The following is a 22414-nucleotide window of genomic DNA, read 5'->3' as shown; positions in this document are numbered from 1 at the left end:
ATTAAAAAAAAGAAAAATTAGAAAAATGTTATAACTCTATACTTTACAGGAGTCTCAAAATACGTGTAATCTGTTGGGACGGAAGGAGTAGTTTGAGGTAACACGTAGAAATCCTTACAAAGCGAGAGAGTTTGAAATCGGAGAAAATACAAAATTGTCAATTCGACATTGCAATGGCAATGCGAAAACCTAATACAAGGACTTGAAACAAAACGAATTCATGCGAATCATTCCCACCACCACATTCACGAGCAGGACTGACAGAATATGATTCTGCACGGTGCACATTCAAGAACAGGCTGACCAACACATCTGTCCTTACATATTCCGCAACGACGAACCTTCTTGTTGAATACAAATGTAAGGCCGTGATGATGAAGTTGGTCTTCAACAATATCAGTAGCACCAAACTTGATAGTTGAGTAATCCAGAAAACATGATTTCTCATAACATCGAAGATGAAACGAAAGATCACAACGATTGCAATGGTAGAACCAAAAGTTTGTGTCCAACTCCTCAGAACAGAACTCACATTCATACTCATGTTCGTGATCCTCGACCATTCCAGGATCATAAATCAAGCGAAGGGGGTGAGGATCCCACCGATGTTTAACTCGACTCGCCTTCATAACACATCCTAGACATATACGGAAATCACAATCTTCACAACTGCGGAATGTATAAGCACTCTCTCCACATGCTTTGCAAGTATGAAATCTATCAGAACTTTGGAAGTCAAGTACGTGATGGTGGGACTCATGTTTGATCCTTTCGGGTAGTGCTGAGCATCGGATATGATGATTTAAACAGTTCCTCTGTCTTGGATGAATTCGACGGAAAGATAAACCATTACCGTAATTTGTACAACCATAACAGAGGAAAAGCTTGTGTGGTTGACTGTACTTGTAATATAGCATCGTATCTGATGATTTTTGGTAGTTCGTGGTGGGTAAAAAAAGTTCACCACAAGATTTGTGCAGAAAATATTTACAAGGAACACAAGCGTAGAAAAGATCGCCATCATTTCGGATGGGTTTGACACAGGCATCGCAGATAAATAATACATCATCACCAGCTTTCTCATGATTCAACTCATCAACTGTAACAAGATGCAGCTGATGTTCACCGTGAGCCCAATCTTTAAGACGACGTCTTGTGCTACATCCTTCCTCGTTCTTTGCACGACTCATGTCCTTGATAAATTGCTCAAACAATAAATTTACAGATGATTCAGTAGCTGCTGGGAGGTGCACAAGATCGGGATATTCTTTATCTTCAGAAGGGCCGAAAATACTGGAAAATAGGCAAGAAATTAAAGTTAGGCAGCAGAGATCAACATATATCTGGAATGACAAATGCATAGAAAAGAAAATTGTAGAAAAGTATATATTGAGGTATAAGTGAAGTACTCCTCAAAATGCTGCCTTGCTCTAGCACATTGAAAATGGGCAAAAAACCTGCATTTGGAACAATAGTAAAGCCAATTTGATCGGTTCAGCTTCCAATCACAGATTCTGCAATATTGTTTAAATTTTTGATAAGCTTGTGGCAGAGAAAATGAGAGGATAAGAGGGTGTTTATCGTGGAAAGAAAATAGGAAAGAGGTAGGGGCATCAGCGCAACTCTTGTGCATCCAGAACGGGCAATCCACACATTTATATGACATATCTTTGGTATCATCCTCGACATCGCAAGCATCACATTTGAATGAAGACGGACGTTGGATTAAGGCCAATGGGTGTTGACTGTGAGATTGATGCTTAAATTTATGGCTTCTTAAAGAATCAACTTGGGACATGGCACATTGAAGGCAAACACAGAATTGGAGTTCGGAAGTACAATAATTCCATGACATTTTTTGCTCACACATATCACAGTGACGAATGTCTTCTTGACCGCCCAAAATTCTGTGATTTAGTTTATGTTTGTTACGGGGAATGATATGGAGGTCAAGGAACTCTTCTCGGTTTCTTGGACTTTCAATCCTACGGGGTAATTCTGCACAGGTTTTGTGGAGGAAGAATCTAAGACATTTTTCATCAACATCCCTGGTCTCACTTCTTGGGAAGCCCGTGATGCTGCTGCGGCTGCAACTGAAAACAAATGACTTACATGAGACGATCTCTTCGTTGCAGGCATTACACATCTCAGCCGGGCCTCTAGCAATGTAATCTTCATTCAGGATCAGTGGATGCTCGTGGCTGAAATGATCCATTGCTATATCTCTTTTCTCGGTTTCGATTTCCGTATAGTGGAAAAAAATGATCTGTTTCTAGTACATAGATCTCCAAGAAGTTACTTACTTCTCGTAATGTATGTTTTGCTTTCTTCTTCTTTTTCTTTTGGAATAACTTCGTGTTACTCGCTCAAGCAAGCAATTTGGAACATAGTACTTTGAGTACACATCAGTTTCTTTGGTCATGCCAACATGGAAGATTCTTTGTTTTCTGATAAATCTATCAAACTTGAACCTTAGCGGATAAAAAAGCCGATATGTAGGGGCCGCTTGGGTAAACTTAAAAAAAGTGCTTCTTATAAGACATATAAGTGATTAAACTGTTTGGGAAAGAAGCATAAGTCTCGAAACAAAAGCTAACACTCTCAGTTTCTTATAAGTGCTTCTGACATTTTATACAAACAGGTCAAGAAAAGTAGAAGCCGGTTTTTTAGCGGGAAAAGCCTGAAGTGCCGGTGCCCAAACAGGCACGTAATATACTTAACTTAATGTTGGTAGAAAAGATGAAACAACGTATAGGTGCTGATATTTTGAGTATGTCAGGACCTGTATGTTGTTTCATCTTTTTACCAACATTAAGTTAAGTATATTACTTATTTTCGGTCACTTCGATTCCACTTCAGCACTTTTATCGGACCAAGTAGGTTAACAATAGAATGGGATGCTGCACATTTATATGAATCCACTATTCATTTCCTTCATTTCGATATTAGCATTAAAGAACAGATGACACACATATGTGGCCTACTGGCTACTGACCATCCTAGAGTCTTTCTCAAGAAAACCTCTACATATATAATCAAATCTCTAGAACTAATAAATTTCCTTAAACCAGTACAATGAACTGCGATTTCACACTGAACATCAATCTGTGGTATGCATGATACAACCATTTGTATCTAAGAATTAATGAGTCAACAGATCAGAGTTCTTAAAATGGCCATATCTACTGGATACATGTTAATACGAGTAGAAATTCAATCTAAATCTGGCCAAGGCCCGGCCTAAGGCTACTCGATTTTATTCTCAATAGTTCAAATCGACATTGGCAAGCAGAAACGACGGTGGCAAGAACAGATGCTCAATTTTACAAGTAATTTTGCGAGAAAGATCTAGGAATTGTAGTAGTCTCTTTCACTATAATATGTGACAGGGAGTGTAATCTTGTCCAACCACGTACCAAACGTCGCATCTCTGACACGTTTTAGGAAGGGAAGGGAATGCGTCTTTCTTGTCGTCCTTTTTATCTTCAACCTTTGGAGGACCAATGCTCATTATCTGCGCACTACTTCTGAACTTCCTCACCTGTTTAATGATGCACACTGGATCACATTCACCGATTACTGTTACCGTGTTTTTTGAGGGGTCAAGGACAATAGAATTTATTCCTTCTACTGATGATATTAACTTCATCACCTTCTTCCTGCACTTTGAACAGAGTAAATCCACTGACACAACCGTTTTCTGCACAAGAATGGCATAAGTACTACAGAATGTCAGAATGTAGATCCAGAAATACATGGAAAAGTTGGTATATGACAGTAATTGCATTGCATGCATGACCAAAACAGAACAGAACAGAACAGAACAACATGCTTGAATATTATGACAGAACAAAAGCATGTAAGTTGAAGAAGCACAGAACTTTTGACATTGTATAACTAGCAAACTGAACTTTGTCCCAACCAAATATGGAGGTTGCTGGCTTGCTGCTGCATGTTTTGGAGGCTATGACCCATGCTATTTATAAAGACTATGTACTTCTTTTATTATTTTCTTGCTGGAAAAATGAAAATACTTCCCTGTCCTTGACTTTCAGAAGGTTTTAACTAATGCACTTCCTATGGCTGGTAGAAAACTAAATGGACTGACAATGTGAGCAGGTGAATGTATAAATGCTTGCAGTTAGAAGTAAATAGAGGTCTGACAATTAGCATTCAACATGTTCTGTACTCCCTCCTCCCATCTCTCTCCCTAGTCCCTCCCTCCCTCCCTCCCTCCCTCCCTCTCTCTCTCTCTCTCTCTCCCTCAATTAGCAGCCATTCAGCATTCCAATGGACTGACAATGTGAGCAGGTGAATGTATAATGCACGTAGAGTCGTAGAGTATCATATATGTGTGTGTTCTTACATGAAGAATTTAAGTGATTTACTAGATGAACCTTCTGCAGGGGAGTACCTCAAATCATTTACTACTCTTCTTCAGGAACCCTGCCATTTGGTTCTAAATATTCTGAGGTCACCACAGTTTATATTTCGGTGGATTCACAGTTTATCTGTTACTCGATTTACAGTTAAGCTTGACTTATATTATTTGTTTTCAACTATTTCGTATGCCATTTCGGACTTGCATGCATTGAAATTTGAAAACGATAATGTACATTTCATCTACTTGCATGTACCTTACCACTCCCCTTGACTATACAACAAGAGAACTGAACCTTCGAAAATTTTGATAGTTCTTTATTCAATTATTTGCTTAGAGAAGATTACTGGTTATACAAAAATCAGTGTTCATCGGTTTCAATACCTCCCACTGTTTTTACCAGCTATTTCAAGTGAATGTTAAACCCAGCTGGGCAAATAAACACCTCATGTGAATTTTAAGAGGAAAGGTGGCAAGGACAAAAAGTTTGTTGGGGTATCACTTTCCTTGGAATGGAGGAGAAGTCTGAGAGCATCTCCAATCCAATGGTCGGCACCTTCAAATGGAGTCAATTTTGACACATAACTCAAAATATTATTTTTTATATTCACACTCTTCCAAATTATTTTTAGCAATTTTCTCTCAATATACACTCCAATGGTTGGCACACCAAAATGTCAACTTTATTAATAGAGAAATAATATTTTATGTATTATTGGAACCACAAATCTATATTTTATGTATTATTGAGATCACAAATGAAGTTGTCATCATACTTTGTAAGTTGCCAACTTTTGGCACCCCAAAATGTGCCCATACCAACTCACTTGGCACCCCAATAACACCCCAAGATCTTCAATAGGTTACAGAGTGCCGGTTCATGTCATGCCACATGGCATTAGCACCCCTCTTGACACCTGCCATTAGAGATGCTCTGATACGTCAATTATCAGAATCATGCAACTGAAGAAAGTTATCCAAGCACAATGTCATATCCATGTTTTATATTAATCTTAATAATGAAGGATAGTAAACAAAGATCAGACAAAATTGAAAATACTAACAAAAATTATAGATCGGACAGAAATCATGAATCACATGGATCGAGGTGTACTTTTTTCTAAAATACTAATGCGGGTGTAAACAAAATTTGAGTTTGTCGCTTAAATCAAAATGTCAGTGTTATAAAAAACGAGAAATTTAAACTAATAGACAAAAATACTAATTCAGAAAATCAGTAATTAATCGGGTCATTAATTACATATTATTTATCATATAATTACATATATATATATAATTATTTTTTAAATTTTAATTTTTTTTCTTATAAATTTTCTGAATTTTAATATCCTGACCGATTTTGATCGATTGAATTGATTTTTGACCAATTTATCAACGATTTGACCGATTTATGATCCAACATTTGTCAAATTATATCGGAATCCATCTCATTACCGATTAATCGGCCGATTTTAGAACACTTACTGTGGTTCTTATTTTCGTAAGTGATCAGAGAGTAGTGATGGTTGTGTGATGGGTATATAGATTGTGATCTTAAACAAATTAGGGGTTAAATGGCGTTTTCATCACTCAACTGACCGGAAACTTGCAATTAGGTCATCCAACTCAAAAAGCTTTCAGTTACATCATTATACTCTTAAAAATATTCATTCAGGTCACTGACCGTTACACTCCGTTAAATATTTGACGGAAAGCTGACTAAGCGTCGTGACTTGACTTAAATAAATCTACCGTGGCATGTACAGTCAGCTGAAGCGGCATTTTGGTCACTCAACTGACTACAAACTTGCAATTGGGTCATCAAACTCAAAAAAACTTTCATTTAGGTCACTTATCATAATATCCGTTAAAAATTGGAAAAAAAAAAGAATTAAAAAGAATTAAAAGTTCATTTTAGATGGACTTTATTCATAAACTTCATACTTATCAAATATTACTTCTTTGTAAACTTCATACATATTAAATTTTTGATGGACTTTATTTGTAAACTTCATCTCTTATAAAAAAAATTTAATGATTTTTTCCAAAATGGATATATAAAACGATAAGACATAAACAAAGAATATGTTTTTGTGGGTGAAACTATTGATTTTATGTGTGTTTATTTTTTTCATTTATTAATAAGTTTCGAAATTTTTAAGAGAGAAAAAAAGTGCTGCATGATAACTTTTAATTCTTTTTCAATCTTTAACGGATATTATGATAAGTGACCTAAATGAAAGTTTTTTTGAGTTTGATGACCTGATTGCAAGTTTGTAGTCAGTTGAGTGACCAAAATGCCGCTTCAGCTGACTGTACATGCCACGGTGGATTTATTTAAGCCAACTCACGGCGCTTAGTCAGCTTTCCGTCAAATATTTAACGGAGTGTAACGGCCAGTGACCTGAATGAAAATTTTTAAGAGTATAATGACGTGACTAAAAGCTTTTTGAGTTGGATGACCCAATTGCAAGTTTCCGGTCAGTTGAGTGACCAAAACGCCATTTAACCCAACAAATTAGTATTGTCGTTTGTCGCACGTGGGGCTGAAAACGAATCCGAATAATTCGGGTTTGAATTCGGGTTCGACTCGTTAAAAACGAATATAATTCGTATTCGTTTAAAAATGAGCGAATTTGAATCCGGTTTTATATTTCGAACGAATATCGAGTCGGATCCTACCATTCTGGTACTCGGACATATTTATTTAGAGTAGTTTGATTTAATTAAGAGGACTCGAATATACCCAATGGCGGAACCAGGAGATCAAATCACCCGGGGCTCAAAAAATATTCGCGACTCAGATATTTAACAAAATTTGATTGAAGGAAAAATATCAATTAATACAAAGATTTTTGAAACTTACCCGGGGCTCAAAAAATTTCTTTATATCATTTTTAGAGAACATTCAGGGCTGAAAAAAAAAATTCTACTGATATTTTTTTTCTAGCCGGGGCTCCAGCCCCCCCTCGCCACCCCTGGTTCCGCCCCTGAATATACCTATTCAATAAAGATACTCGAATCAAATTCGTAAATCATATAATATGGGTGAGGTTCAAATTAGAACCAATATTATAATTAGAACTTAGCACCACACACATCCATCAGATGAATAAAAATTTAAAGATCATGATCTACCTAGCTATATAAATATAAATTAAAACTACATGCTATTTAAGATACCTTACCTTATATATTGATCATTATTACAAATCATAATAATCATTAACTACTCCCTACTTCCAATAATAATTAATTAATATATATGCATGCAAATCAAACCTACAACAAGAAGTAATTCTCAATCAATTTTAATAATATAATATTACAAAACACGAATTTTTGTTGCAGTACATATAATATTACAAAACACGAGATTCTGCTGCAGTACATATCTAGCTCATATAATATTACAAAACACGAGATTCAGCTGCAGCTCTTTGTATGTTGAAGTTCTGTTGCAGTATATGTAGATAATAGTGTTATAAAATCATAATAGATATATTCGATTTATTCATTTATCACGAAAGTGCAGCAGTATATAAATTATTTTATATATATATATATATATATATATATATATATATATATATATATATATCACTTTACCACACTATGAAGATATATGAATTAAGGATCAAATGTAATTTTTTTGCTAGAATGATCAAATATGGTTAGTATCAGTAAAATAAGAATGTGCATTGATTGAAGACATGTATATTTAAATATGTACTAATTTAAAACACATTTAAATACCCTTATTTAATGACTATTAATGTGGTTCTAAGGTTCTAAGTTTAAGCGGTTTTATGTGGAACCTGACTCTACAAATGATTTCATTTTAGTTATAGTAGATATTTATTTCAGTATTCATAATTTTTAAATTGTCTTCTACAAATTCGAATACGAATATATCAAAATGAGAAATGTGGAATCCGTTTGAGCCGAGCAGGATCATATACGAATATCGATATTCGAACTCGAATCGAATATGAGCAAACTTATATAATTTTAGTTTGAATCCGGACCGAATTCGAATGAGTAATTATAAATTGGAGTCGAATCCGACCATACTGTTGTTCGTACCCGAATCGAATATGAGCAAACTTATATAATTTTAGTTCGAATCTGGACCGAATTCGAATGATTAATTATAAATTCGAGCCGAATCCGACCATACTGTTGTTCGTACTTTGACTCGTTTTCACCCCTTAGTGACCCGGTAGTATTCCAGATATACACAAGTTAACAACCAATTAACTGACAACCAATTAACTGATAATCCCTCTATCGCTCGTCATGTGCTTCGGACTTCTTTCCAGGCAACTCGACTATCGGTTTATTCTATCTAAACTGCAATCTACGCGGAGTGGCTCTCGTTGATCTCTTAGCATCCCCGATTTTATCATTCGTAGACAAGTATCTATAGTACGTATTTCTGAGATAAAACTTCTTATGTCTCATCCTATATGATGAAGACCCTCCAGCAAATCAAAGTTACTTATTACCATCAAAAGTTGACTCCTCATCAACATCTTGGACCTGTAACATTTTCCAGTATGCAAGGATTCACCTTTGGGTTTCACTTTTCAATTGTCACTTCATCGTCACTTTAATAAACATAACCTTCTTAACCTCAATCACTACTGTTACGACAAGATTTTGTCTACCCTATAGTGGGCTACAATTATGACTTTGGGCTTGAATAAATCTCGAGTGAACTGAGTCCTCACTTTGTGTAAGTCTAAATGTAAAGACAACCCTATCTGTTACATAGGGATGATAACTCAACAATAGAACAGGACAAGTAAATAACACTACGCCTGCACCAGAATCGGAAGATACGAAGACAAAGATTGAAGAAGCCATCTACAGTCTTGAAGGAATAAGTTCACTGGAAGAAGTTCATTAATATGTTCATGCCTCAGTGAAGAATAAAGATTGAAGTATTCAAGATTGTGGAAGCAATGAAGATGTTGTCCAAGTACTCGAAAGATTTCAGTGCAACCCCTGAAGCAAGATATTTCTATATATCTTGGTTGGTTATTTATAATCAACAAACTGAAGCATAAACTAACCCGGAACCGACTGATCAATGTTTGCTAACAAAGACGGTACAATGTTTGACTTCAGTGTTAGTCGCTTGTGAACCAGACCAGTGCACTAAGCGTCAGCACGTACGGAGTTTGCAAAGTATTTATCAATCGAAGAATTGATCAAGTCATAACAAGTCATTTGTTCCAAAGCCAAGCCAAATGCCTAGCCTCTGCAAGCTGTATCAAGTCTACTGCTCAAATGTCATATGTCAAGCTTCCACAGAAAGACATATCAGGAAGTGACCTATCTTTTATATGTGTGCACTTATATATTTGTATATGTACAAATATATTTATATATATGTATATATGTATATTTAATTAAATATAATATATATAATATATATGTATATATGTTTTTAAACATATGTATATGTATATTTATATGTATGTATATTTAAATAAATATATATGTATATAGTATATGTATTTATATTTTACATAAGCAATTATATAATTAAGTGTATATATATATTATATTATGTGCATAAATATATGTATATTTAGAGAGAGTTATATATATCTTTATATATATATTTATATTTATATTTACACATAGTTATATGTATATTATATATATTTAAATATATGAGAATATATTTAAATATATGTGTATATATATGTTACTATATGTTTATATAAATATTATATATATGTATATATTTATATATACTTTTCTTTATATATATTTATGTTTATATTTATATTTATAAATAACTATATATATATATCTCTATATATATTTATATATATATTTACATTTGTATTTACATATAATTATATATTATATATATTTAAATATATGAGAATATATTTAAATATATGTACATATATTATTATATGTTCATATAAATAAAATATATATGTGTGTATATATTTATTTATATTTTTATTTATTAATATAATAACAACATAATATATTATATTATATATATATTATGCATGCATGTGATGATGTCAGGTGTCTAGGGCAACCTAGGGTTTGCATGTGCATCTAGGGTTTCACTGTGAGACTCACTTCTCTCTTCCTGTAGATATTGCAGCAAGCGCCATTTGAATCTTAATATGAAATCGACCAAGGCAGATATGTACACACTGAAGCTTTTGGCTGGTGCATTGTACATAGCGCAAGTTGGAGATTTACATGCTTGTCCATGTCTTCTTACTGTGACCTACTGCTGCCAGCGCAAGGAGTGAACGGTAAATATATATGTGGCGCCACTGGTGAAGTGATAACAGTGAAGTATTGGCACCTGTATACATGAATGTAGCAGAAGCTAAGTCATGAAACTATATACAAGGAATATCTGTTGGAGCGCAAGTTAGTGACGCAGCAAGTCTTTAACCCTAACAGCGCAAGTTGGTTATCACCTTAACCAGGAGTGAGAACAGCGTGGACACTGAAGTATCCAGGCGCAAGTAGCGTCAATTGATGAAATCAACTAAGGCAATATCTATACTGGGGAGTCTCTTATATGTATTGGCTAGGCAACTCAATGAACATGTGAAGCTTGCGCCACTAACTCTTCATGATGAGAGATAACAGTGGTAACATAGGACTGCCAGGCGCCACTTGACTATTCAAGTGAAATGGTTAAGGCATTGGCACACTGTAATACTAGAGAACAGGTAGCGCAGCTTCACGTTGGCGCAAACTCTCTCTCCCTGTGGCGCGAACTCACTTATAGGCGCAAGTTGGTTAACTCACTAACCAGGAGTGATATCAGTGGCCACAGTGTGAATGTAGCGCAAGTTTATCTTGCTTGGATTTTTCTAAGTCACATAATTTACACAGGTAAACTAGGCGCAAACTCATGGTGGCACCAATTCTGAGTGGAGCAAATTGATGATACATAATATCTGAATATATATCCTGGCGCAAGTTTGGCTTAGTTAACCAGGGTTAGTTTGTTGAAAGCCTATAAATATGTAAGTTGTGCTCTCACAATTTACACATCCTTCGGGATGGATGGCCAAGTGCTATGCACAAACTCTCTCAAATATACACACACCCTAACCTAGTTTTGTACCATAAATATTTGTAGTGGATAGGGTTTGTAATATTTAGAGGAGTGGTCATTGTAGCCAACCTTCGGGTTTGGATTTATAGCACCTTCGAGGTATTTATCAATATACAGATATACCTTGGAAAATATTGTGTGTTGGTTTAATATTTTCATATCCTCAGAAACCGACCCAATAAATATCCGGAACACGAAACCCATTACAGGACTGCAATTTGTTTATCCGCAAGATTCGAAAGAATTTTAAATTGTAGTGAGTATCGTATTCAACCCCCCCTTCTACGATACTTTGGACCTAACACTTTGAATTAATTATTATAGTCGATAATTATTTAAAATCATATTCTTACAAACACTAGTAATTCAAATGAAGTTGATTGTTTTGTGTGTATGATAGATTACGTAGATAGTTAAAATAAAATTATAAAAATTGATGTCTTTTCATTTAACCATAGTTATTTTATTTTATTTTTTTAAAAATTGGGTCTCTCAAATAGACTTTATATTTAGAGTTGAGCCAGCAATAATAAAGTAAGGTGCTCCAAGTCAGAAAATCTCTCTCTTCCCCCCCTCCCTAATTCTTAGTTTTTCAATACACTGATGATGTTTATGTTGTTCGAAGATTCATTATCAGTTTGTTCTGCCGCGTGATTATGATTTTTTCAGGTTTGATCTCGATCTGCTTTCTTACCCTTCAATTAGCTCCGGTTCTATGGAGGGTTGCCCTTCAAATACATCCGATCGTGCATCACGATAATGGAACGGGAAGAGGAGCGCTGGTGATTCTTTCCCAACAAATATGATACACACGTATTCTAATCGTTTCGTTAGAGCTCATCTACGGATCTACATGTCAAGATTCCGACATTCAAAAACAAAGGTGTACTTTTTCCGATTCTTAATTTACATGTTTATGTGACTATTTGTTTTCTTAGTATGTTCAATACTTTATGTTTTAAAAGTTTTGATGTGATATTCGGATTTTCTCTTTAAGTTTGTATTTGTGCGCAATTATCAATTGTTGTAGGTGTTGTTTTATGTCATAATTTTCTCTTTTTTGATTTATCTGGTAGATGAGAATGTTGGTGAAGTGTAGTCAAACTTATTATGTATATTAGGTGCTTAATATGTTGTCTTATCAATTTTTTGAGTCACAAGTTTTATTTGCAATTGTGTTTTATGATCTTCTAAGGTTATAATTTGTTCATCCTTGTTGTTAGTGACATGACGAGATATGGTGATGGTTGGTGATGATAAGATGATAGTATCAATTAGCGTGATTTTGAAAAAAATTTCATTGATTTTATTGCATGATTAAAGGCTTTGCTTTGTAAAATTGGTAAGGTGTTTGCCCTCTTTTATTAAAATAAATTGTCTTTAAAAGTAGTTATTGCAGTTTAATTTTTAGTTTTTAAATGGTAAGTTGACTCACTTAATTGGTGTTAATCTTTGAATTTTATTTTTTCTCGTATAATTGCTTGTATATATATATGCTCTAAATGTTTTAATTCTTACTGATTAGAGTTTAACGCATTATGTTAACTGGTGTATATTGACTTGCAGTCTTGATATGTACCATTTATGGGTGGCCATGATTGATGGCGTATATTCTTGGCCTAATAAACGGCAATTCAGTGCCATTTGGTTGGCTTGTTTATTACATTTTATTTAATTTGTTACTTAAAATTTTAGATATTTTTTGAAGATTGCAGTTTTATATATTAATACTTTTATCATTAATTATTTTTAGTAATTATTTATCTTGTTATATATCTAGCCAAAGGGTCTCCCTTTCGTTAGATATATTTTTTTATGTTTTCTTTCTTATATTATCTTTTTTCTTGTCAAATTATTTTTATATTTATCATTTCATTCACTTTTACCTTATTTTGATTTGATAAACTATACTGATTTTAATTATTAAATTTATTATATTTTCTTGTTATTAATGTATTGTATTTGTTTCAGGTAGCGTGGTCTTACAAGTTGGGACATTTTCTTTTCGGACATTAAGGTCTTATTGTCTAAACTTCCGGAGACATTTTCATGTCTTTCGGCTAGATGATAAGCTTTTTTGAATGAAAGAAACTCCTCGGAATATTGGCGTTTTATCGATACGAGCAAGTGTTTTTTCTGTCAAAAAAAATAAAATAGACTTTATATTAGTTGTATCGTTCTTTAAAAAAATTAATTTTGTGATTAAAATTAAAAAACAAAAAAGTTTAATAGTTATTTTGATAATTATATCTCAAATTTTTAGATAGAAAAAAAATCAATTTTTCGGATAAGCAAGATAGAATGCGGAGATAATCAACAATAAGCTCATGCCAGAGTTCGCACATAATAATTTTTAGCTTATAAATCAACTTATCCAAAGAAGATGAACCGATTCTAACTCAAAAGGGAGAGGCAAAACCACCCAACAAGGCACATAATTTCCCTGGGTTTAGCAGCATTTGGCATACGAATCTATGGCAGAGTTGCAGCTGTATTCGTTTCATCAAAAATAATACCCCCTCCGTCCCAGTGAATACTCCCTCCGTCCCTAAATACTTTTCCTTTTTGTCTTCGTCACGCTTGCCAACACACATTTTTAATCATTAATATCTTTAGTTTTGTATTGGTATTAAATATAAAAATTTCATTGTATTAAAGTACTCGTAAATATGAATCCAACAAGATCACTCATGACTATATTTAGTTTTATAAATTAAGCGTAAATAAGTAATTTGTCTCGTGTCATGAACAGTGCCGACATATGAAACGGGAAAAGAAATAAGAATCAGAGGGAGTAATATATATTGGGATTGGACACGGAGACCAAGAAAAAGTGTAAGAAATGAGTAAAGTTAGATGAAAAGTTATAATACTCCCTCCGTCCCAGTGAATAATATACATTGGGATTGGACACGGAGACCAAGAAAAAAGGTAAGAAATGAGTAAAGTTAGATGAAAAGTTGGTAAAGTGGTGAGACCCATTTATTTTTAATAATAGATTTGAGATAGTGGAGGAAAATAGTGGGTGTAATAGTGTTTTTATTATTATAGAATGGAGATAGTGGAAGAATATAGTGGATGTAATAGTGTTTTATATTGTAAAAAGTTGTTATTTTGGGAATGTATAAAAATAATGGGACATCCAAAAAAAACTATACAGAATTGATCGGGACGGAGGGAGTACTGTACTGCTAATACATATAGTACAGATACGGTACAAGTGGGGTGATACAAACACCCAGTCATTGGTAAGCCACGTTCCCAGAGTAGTGTGGTACGGGCATTCGATCTTATTATCATATTATCGTATTCTGAAAAATAGCCCTATATATCATAATATTATCATATTTTGAAATATAATCTCAAATATCGCTTCACAGCGCTATCTCATGCTACGTTTTGAGATCCTGCTCCACAGTGGTAGTTCATCTAGTGTTTTCAACCTTTTAATCTTTGAGTTCAGATTTGTTGGGTTTTACTAATGGGCTTCTATTGAACGTAATTTTAACTTGCATTTCACCAAATTAAAAAAATATTAATTTCAGCGTGTCGTATCCGAACATAACAACTGATCCACTTTTGTTCCTGAGAATACTACACAAAATAGAGTGAAGCGTAAGAAGTGAAAACGCTAGACAATAAACCGTTGTAATATGATATTTAAGAACATTTTTTCAACATACGATATTCAGGAACATTGATTTTAAATTTGTTATATTCCGGACTTTTTGCAATTTTGCAATCTAACTCTTTTAGTATTGAAATGAAATCACACGGAATTTTGAACAAGAAAGAGGGTCAAATTACACCGTAGTACTGATAAGTTCTAAATTAAGTTGTCGAAATTTAACTAAATAGGTTGAATGAAGTATAGGCTGCAAGTACTAAACAAAAATACTGATACGGATATACGGATGTGTACATGAGAGCTTAAGGAGCTTGTAGATATATACGGGCAACAAAAAATTATGATATTATACGTACCTTTATTGAGATACTGAAATTGTTAGAATGCCAGCTTGAATATTAACACTGTGATGCATGGATGGAACTGTTTGATTCAAATTTCCCATAAAATGAGGTACAATTCAACTAAAAAATATGAAGAATGAGTTGTAGCTTCTGTCGATATGTGTTCTTTATGGATCCAAATTCATGCACAACAGTCTGTGTTTATAGATGCATCCAAAACACCCACACGAGGACATACATCACATAGACTATCCCTTTACAAGATCTGCATCAAGTGGAAATTTGCAATTGGAGAACACCCGAATTGAAAAATCTGTGCAAATTGGGACATGGTTTTTCAGAGGAAAAAAATATATTCTGAATACCATTGCACGAGACTCTCACGTCACAATTAAATGGACCGATAGGCGATAGTAATATCCGATTCATGATTTCTCTTAAAATACCAATCTCACACATAAAAAATTGATTACATAGTCAGTGACAAAACTAAAATTCGAAATTAATTATGACTAAAAAATTGATCATTGATTTTTTGAACGACAGTCGGGATTAAAAAAATATTTTAGTGAATTTAAACTAAAATTTATTTCTTTTTTTTGATCACTTAGGAGCTGTGTATCTTTTCTGTTAATTCAAAAGTAGCTGTTTCAGTTTCTGCCACTCGATTTTTCAGTTTCTTTTTTTATTTCTCATTAGGGATGGGAAAAAAATTTATTTTACTAAACATTGAAGTTCAATCAAGACTATAGTATTAGTTAGCACCAGATTCCTCTTATGTTCATGATGCTATAACCCTTCAACTTGGTAAGTAGTAACCTAGCAGAAAGCGACAGTGTTACAACAAGAACTTGTACAAACTACTTAGTTTACAGTATTAATGTGGTATGTTCAATTATCAAAAGGAGCCATATATGTTCTATTGTTGGGATGCCTTGATTTTTCTAATAAATCTATGTCCTGTATTCTAACAATAGAAGCTCAGCCCCCTCCACTGTCACATAAATAAATAAGTAGTATATGTGTAACAGTTTTATTCACCAACCAGACCACATTACAGAATAGACAAGAATAAGCCATATTGCATAAATGATCCTTTATGAGATTACTTTATCTGGAGTTGGAGGGTTCAAGTTGATCGATTGTGTTGACCATGTATAATTATTTGTTTTGGATTGGATTGGGTTGAGGGGGTTAAGCAATTGATTGTTGTTTGTTGAGGCATCTTCATACCACATATAGGAGGGACAGCAAGACATATTATAAATTTCAGTAACTCTGGAAAACAAGCAGCCAAGGCCTTTGGCTCAATGGCTTGTGTCTTACCTAGTCAATAATATAAATTGATCCACCACTCTTTCAGCAATGCTTGAATTAGATTATCATTATATACGTCTATTCTTGTAAACTGTAAAATCGATGTGGAGGTGAGACGACACCCTTTTAGTCGAAACAAATATGTTGTGAATTATATTGGCCTAATTAGGTTGTTAGGTCCTTTCTTCGGAAATTTGTGTGACTTTATCGCCGCCAGACAAGTTAAACTTAGTCCGCTCACTATTTTTACCACTTAAAAAGATCATACTTAGTAATTCGAACTAAATTCAAGAAAAACTCTGTCTAACACGAGTGTGAGAATTTGATAATCAAAGAAATGATATGTGAATGATAATTATAGAATTTTGGTAATATAACAGCGAATTTGCTGCTGATTCCCAGCAACAGGACATATGTACTAGTTGTTTAGCAATGGCTCAATGCACCTCTAATTTATTTGTCCTTAAATTCACAAGAATCTAGCATGCCATAATGCAATTTTCTATTGAGAAAAGAGAATCAATCTTTAGCTGGTGACAGGGACTCCTAAGAGCTGAACCTCTTCCTTAACGATGCAATAATGTACTTTTCTATTATATTAGTGACTCAAAAGTAGTCTGTTGCTAATTAGACAAAAAAAAAAATGTAGTTTGTTGATTTTGTTTTGCAGTTTTTTATTCTTAAAGTTTTAAGGAGTGCCTTCTCTTTAATGCATCAGAAATACAGCACATTACATAAAAACACAAAGCATTCACACATGTATGATTGTACTCAACTCTATCCACAAATTTTCTTTTTCATCTGAGAGGTCATAAAATAGCTAAATAATAGTTTATCCAAATTGATAAATATCGTTTAAATTTGGAAAACTGCCAAGGTCGAAATGATAATTAATTACAAAGTTTAGATATTTCATTGTTGTTGCAGTGGTTTGATAGTACTCCCTCCATCCCAAATTTGCAAATTAGATGAGTTATTTGACTTTGGATACGTAACTTAAGATGCATTTACTGTCAGAAATTTATTATTTTAAACTAAATAATGTAGTTATGCGGTCAATGGGCCTTAAATTGTGTGTCCGAAATCAACGAGCTCATCTAAATGGATGTCGAGGTTTCGATCCCCTATTTAAAACTAAAATAAATTGACAGATCTCCATAGAATTCAGCTCTCATTGCCTGAAAACAAAATTATAAAAACTGCAGACTCTTTTTGTTAGATAGAAAATGAGAAGAGTGTTAGGAGATTAAGCTAAGAAGTTAAGTTTCAATATAAGAAAAGGGTCAAAAGGTACTGAAAAGAGGAGGTTCTGTCTTGAAACACATATAGTGCTTGGGTATATATTTTAAAGTAGATAAACAAAAACAACATGCACTAGAAAATAAAAAAAATGCTCTGTTTGAGATTAAAACCTGGAGTTGGCAACTACAGAACAAATGTAGTTTAAAATATGTTTATGTTGGGGTTAGGGTTGCAATATGGATTAATCATGTTTAAGTATGACCCTTTTCTCTTTGTGTGATGTTGACTTAAAGCCTAAAAAATGCACTTTACATTAATCTAATATCACCATTTTTTAAAAATCTGATGCTTTTTTCTTAATATATTCCGGTTCTCTTCCCTAATATCCACTATAGACTTTCATTAAATATTATTAAACTTCTGCCAAGAATCTAACCTCATGTCCTAATTTTATGGATTAGTTGAACGGGTCTGTATTTTTTCAGATTATCCTATTCCTTTTTTTGTTCAGTTAGACTGAGAGTATTCTTGTTCTTTCTCTATAGTAATGTATAGCTTAGAGCATAGTCATCCATCTCGCAATAAATTAATTTATGAGGATGATTATGTTACTAATTTATCACCGTTTGATTGCTTTAAATATATCAAGTTAGTTATTTAATTCAAAATCGATCTAATTTAGTTAATTATTTGAAGATTTTAAAATGGAAAATGCTAGGGACCCCAAAAAATTGTCCCAAATTTTTTTCCCAAATGAGGTGTCTAATCCTGATTGGTTGCATTTACTCCCAAAATAATGAGGCCTTCTTGTAGATTCATTCATCACCCAATCATAACTCTCCACTTGTTTGCCACATCATTTGGTAACAATTTTTGGGAAAATATTTTGGGGTACCTAGCATTGCTCTTTTAAAATAACAAATTTAATACATTTGAAATAAATGACAAAAGTAAGTTATATTTGCTTTTTCAGTGAGTGGCTATTTCAATACATTTGAAATAAATAAAAGATGACTTTGCTGGCAAAAAATAAAATAAAAGACGACTTTGATAATTGATCTCTAATTTAATTCACTACTTCAGATCACCGTCAATTAATCAATATATAATTATCATAACCGTCTAAGTAAAATTGAAGCGTTCACGAATACAAACATATATCATTATCATAACCGTGTAAGATTTCACCGTGTTTACATTGTGAAAGCTGCTTGTATAGATACAAATCTTGAACTCCGAAGAGATGAACAAAAAAGTGAAATGGTAATAAAACAGAGAGCTAACTGCTAAGCAAGCGGCAATCGACTTAAACTGAGGTAAAATGACAAATGAGTTCCAAAAGGATACAGTTAAACATGAACCACACAGAATATTAGTAAACCACAGAAGGAACATGATGACATTTGTCAATAAGCTTAATACAAGTTTCCCTTATTTTCTGATTCTTTTGAATTGTTCTGTTCTGTACCATAACGTCCTAACTTTACCACTGACGAAACCGGCCTAGCAAGCTGAAACTGTCAAAATGTATACTAATCCATTTCTGCATATCAAACTCGTGACCTATCAGATAACACGTAGACAATTAACCGCTCCTAATTGTTCATTCACAATTGCGCTAAATATCAGTAGCCTAAAATTATAGTGCAAGAGAAGAACTGTTAAGTAAAATTCCTGATAATAGAAAATACACATACATAATAGGCAAGATATTTATAAAAGTCCCGAATTCCAGTAAAAACTCGAAGTAACTGGACAGAACATTCAAAGTAGTTAGAGAAACACGAAGAAATGGAAATAATACTAAAATCAACTTCCATCTTTAACTAATTTTACTAATTAATCCGACTCATTAATCTAATAATCTTCATTCTCATATTCATAGAGTCAGTTCAGCCATCCTCTGTTCGCGAAGAAAATTCTGTTGCTTCTCGATAAAAGCCTCAACAGTGAGCCGAAAATCCTCGTTACTCAACGTGTCCACCGTCTCGAATTTGCTCAAATTTCTACACAATTGTCGATTGCTAGAATTCACAGCCACTCTCCGGACTTCAGTTTCTGATCTTCGGAACTGCTTTCGAGGCTTCGGCTTCTCCAATTTCTCCGACACGGTCCTGTTCAATTTTTTTATTTGAGTCACAGGAGCTTTCTCCGCCACTTGGCTCTCTTTCTCGGTGATCAAATTCGAAACCTCCTTGCACACAATTTGTTTCTCCGCTGCAACAATCTCTACCGGTGCTTCCACTTCCTCGATCGCGTTAACCGACGATTTATTCTCCGTATTCTCATAATTTTCATAGAGCACAGAAGTGGTGGAGGTTTTTTCTACGTCCATATGACGAGAAAGCACGTACAGTGCGAGCACAATCGCGTTCCCGATGAGAAAAATAATGTGAGGATTTAAAACGTAAGTCGAAAAATCCACGACATACTTCCCGGAGATTTTTAAGGTTTGTACAGCCTCAGGAACTCGAGTTGATGACCAAGAAAGAAATGCAAGAAGCAAAACAATCAGAAAAAAACGTAACAGCTTTTCCAGGTTTCGAAAACGCTGATACCTCGCCATGGCATTGGCCTTTTCGATCGTAACAGTGTCGACAAATGTGTGATAATCCGACATTTTTCGAGTCGAATTTAAGAAACACGGGGAAACTGAAACAGGGTGGGAGAGGGTTTGAGTTGTTTATGGATGGACGTGATTTGGTGAAGAGAGTTGCGGGGGAGTGGTACGAATTTATAGTCCTTCTCAAGGTGGATAGGAGCACAGGACAGTTTCGTATAATAACATTACTTTAATTTGTCATGAGAAAATTGGTAAGATATTTAATATATTTGAGAATTATTTGTAACTGCAATATATGATAAAAAATTGGGTTTAAATTATAATAATCGGTGGGCACAAAAGGCACCAATAAGTTAAAGTTTGGAACCATGTTGGCATTTGGCGACGTGAGTCTATAGATTAAATTTTGGGCTTATCTTTAATTCATCTGACAATCTGTTCGATCATGTAATCGTTCGTAACTGAACCGTGTTTTATGAATAACTATAAAACGTATCTGGCTGTATACTGAAATCATGATAACATCTTCTTCATGATTTCATTATAATTTCAAATTTTGAATTAGAAATCAATCCATTCAAACGTTATATCATTTTCAAGATTTAAATTAAAATTTTATCCGTTCAATCACTTAATCGTTCGTAACTGAAAGATAAACTACATTTATTTGTATTTTGGAAGTATGATAACATCTTATTCATGATTTTGATAAAAATTTTAAATTTTAAATTAAAAATATATCGAATTGCCTAATTATTTGTAACCGAATTGTATTTTATTGATAAATATATAATGTATTCAGTCACAAATTAAACTGATAATATCTTATTCATATTTTATTATAGTTTCATTTTTTTCAGAATTGATAAAACTAGAGAAATTAACTAATTATTTATATTTTATGGAAGGTTCAGGTACAATAGGTCGACTAGAACCCGACCCAAGTTTTTCAGAAATTTTTTTACCCCAATTCGAAACATAAATATCTCAATCCTTATTTATATTTTTTTCGGAGACGGACTGCGAGTTTCGGGTCATGTCATATTTTGCTATCTCTACTTAAAAACCGTCCAATCAACAAAATAATCAATTTCGATAAATAAAATCATAAAAACTATATACTTCACAAAATTAACTAAAAGCGTGTATTCAATTACGAGACAGCACACTTAACGTGACATATGGACTTATCACACAAATAAACCAAAACAAGCAGTACATTTAAATAACTATTGACAAGCTTATCAATAGTTATTTTCCAACATGCATAAAAATATCAATCTAAACTCGTGAATCATTATTCAATCCTGAAATATGCTAAGTATTTATAATACTATATGTTATAGCCAAATTTGGCTAGGTCCTTGTTGGGCCGGGTATATACTTAGTTTAACTAAGTAAGGCATGAATTGGGCTAAGAGTCCTATATGAGGTATCAGGTTGCGTCCTCCCGCTTACGAAGGAAGGATGCGACCGACCCTTGAAGACACCAATCTGAACGGAAGGGCGCAGTCCTCCGTGGCGTGACTAATCCGCCGATGTTGTGTGAAGAAGACGCGCCCTCCGAGTCACAGAAGGGACGCCTTACTTGAGAATGTTGATGGAAGGACACGACCGACCGTCCGTCCATCCTGTTATGGCCAAAATTGGTCATGGTGTTGGAGGAGGGCGCGCCCTCTTCGGAGGTGACCGAGGGGCGCGGACCTTGTAAGAAATTGACCATGAGATGAAGACCAAGGGCGCGCCCTTAGCGGGACGATCCCGTAGGCGCGGCCTTCGGATATTAGAAGACAAGTTTGACCTGTTGGTTGAGACAACTAAT

General features: G+C 34.0%; 2 protein-coding genes across 2 annotated transcripts; both read right to left on the bottom strand.

Annotated features, from left to right (window-relative positions):
- Window positions 1-99: 99 nt before the first annotated feature.
- On the bottom strand, window positions 100-2347 carry LOC108227831 (uncharacterized). The gene is made up of 2 exons (XM_017403193.2): window positions 1410-2347; window positions 100-1293 (listed from the first exon to the last, which is right to left on the bottom strand). The coding sequence occupies exons 1-2, from the start codon at window positions 2213-2215 to the stop codon at window positions 246-248; spliced, it is 1854 nt and encodes a 617-aa protein (XP_017258682.1). The 5' UTR covers window positions 2216-2347; the 3' UTR covers window positions 100-245.
- Window positions 2348-19668: 17321 nt separating this feature from the next.
- LOC108226958 (uncharacterized) lies at window positions 19669-20781 on the bottom strand. Its single transcript, XM_017401953.2, has one exon. It carries the CDS (start codon window positions 20647-20649, stop codon window positions 19909-19911), a length of 741 nt encoding a protein of 246 aa, XP_017257442.1. The 5' UTR covers window positions 20650-20781; the 3' UTR covers window positions 19669-19908.
- Between the last annotated feature and the right edge of the window lie 1633 nt (window positions 20782-22414).

Source organism: Daucus carota, chromosome 6 (assembly GCF_001625215.2).
Source record: "Daucus carota subsp. sativus chromosome 6, DH1 v3.0, whole genome shotgun sequence".
Classification (NCBI taxonomy): domain Eukaryota; kingdom Viridiplantae; phylum Streptophyta; class Magnoliopsida; order Apiales; family Apiaceae; genus Daucus; species Daucus carota.
Note: the sequence above shows the minus strand (reverse complement) of the source record. Positions and strands in the feature narration are given on the sequence as shown.

What these genes read in the sequence shown, in the direction of transcription:
- LOC108227831 (XM_017403193.2), bottom strand. Translation starts at nt 2,215, where the DNA reads ATGGATCATTTCAGCCACGAGCATCCACTGATCCTGAATGAAGATTAC. An exon ending in GCAAGGCAGCATTTTGAGGA is followed by an intron (nt 1,294 to 1,409) that starts GTACTTCACTTA and finishes CCTATTTTCCAG; the next exon opens with TATTTTCGGCCCTTCTGAAG.
- LOC108226958 (XM_017401953.2), bottom strand. Translation starts at nt 20,649, where the DNA reads ATGTCGGATTATCACACATTTGTCGACACTGTTACGATCGAAAAGGCC.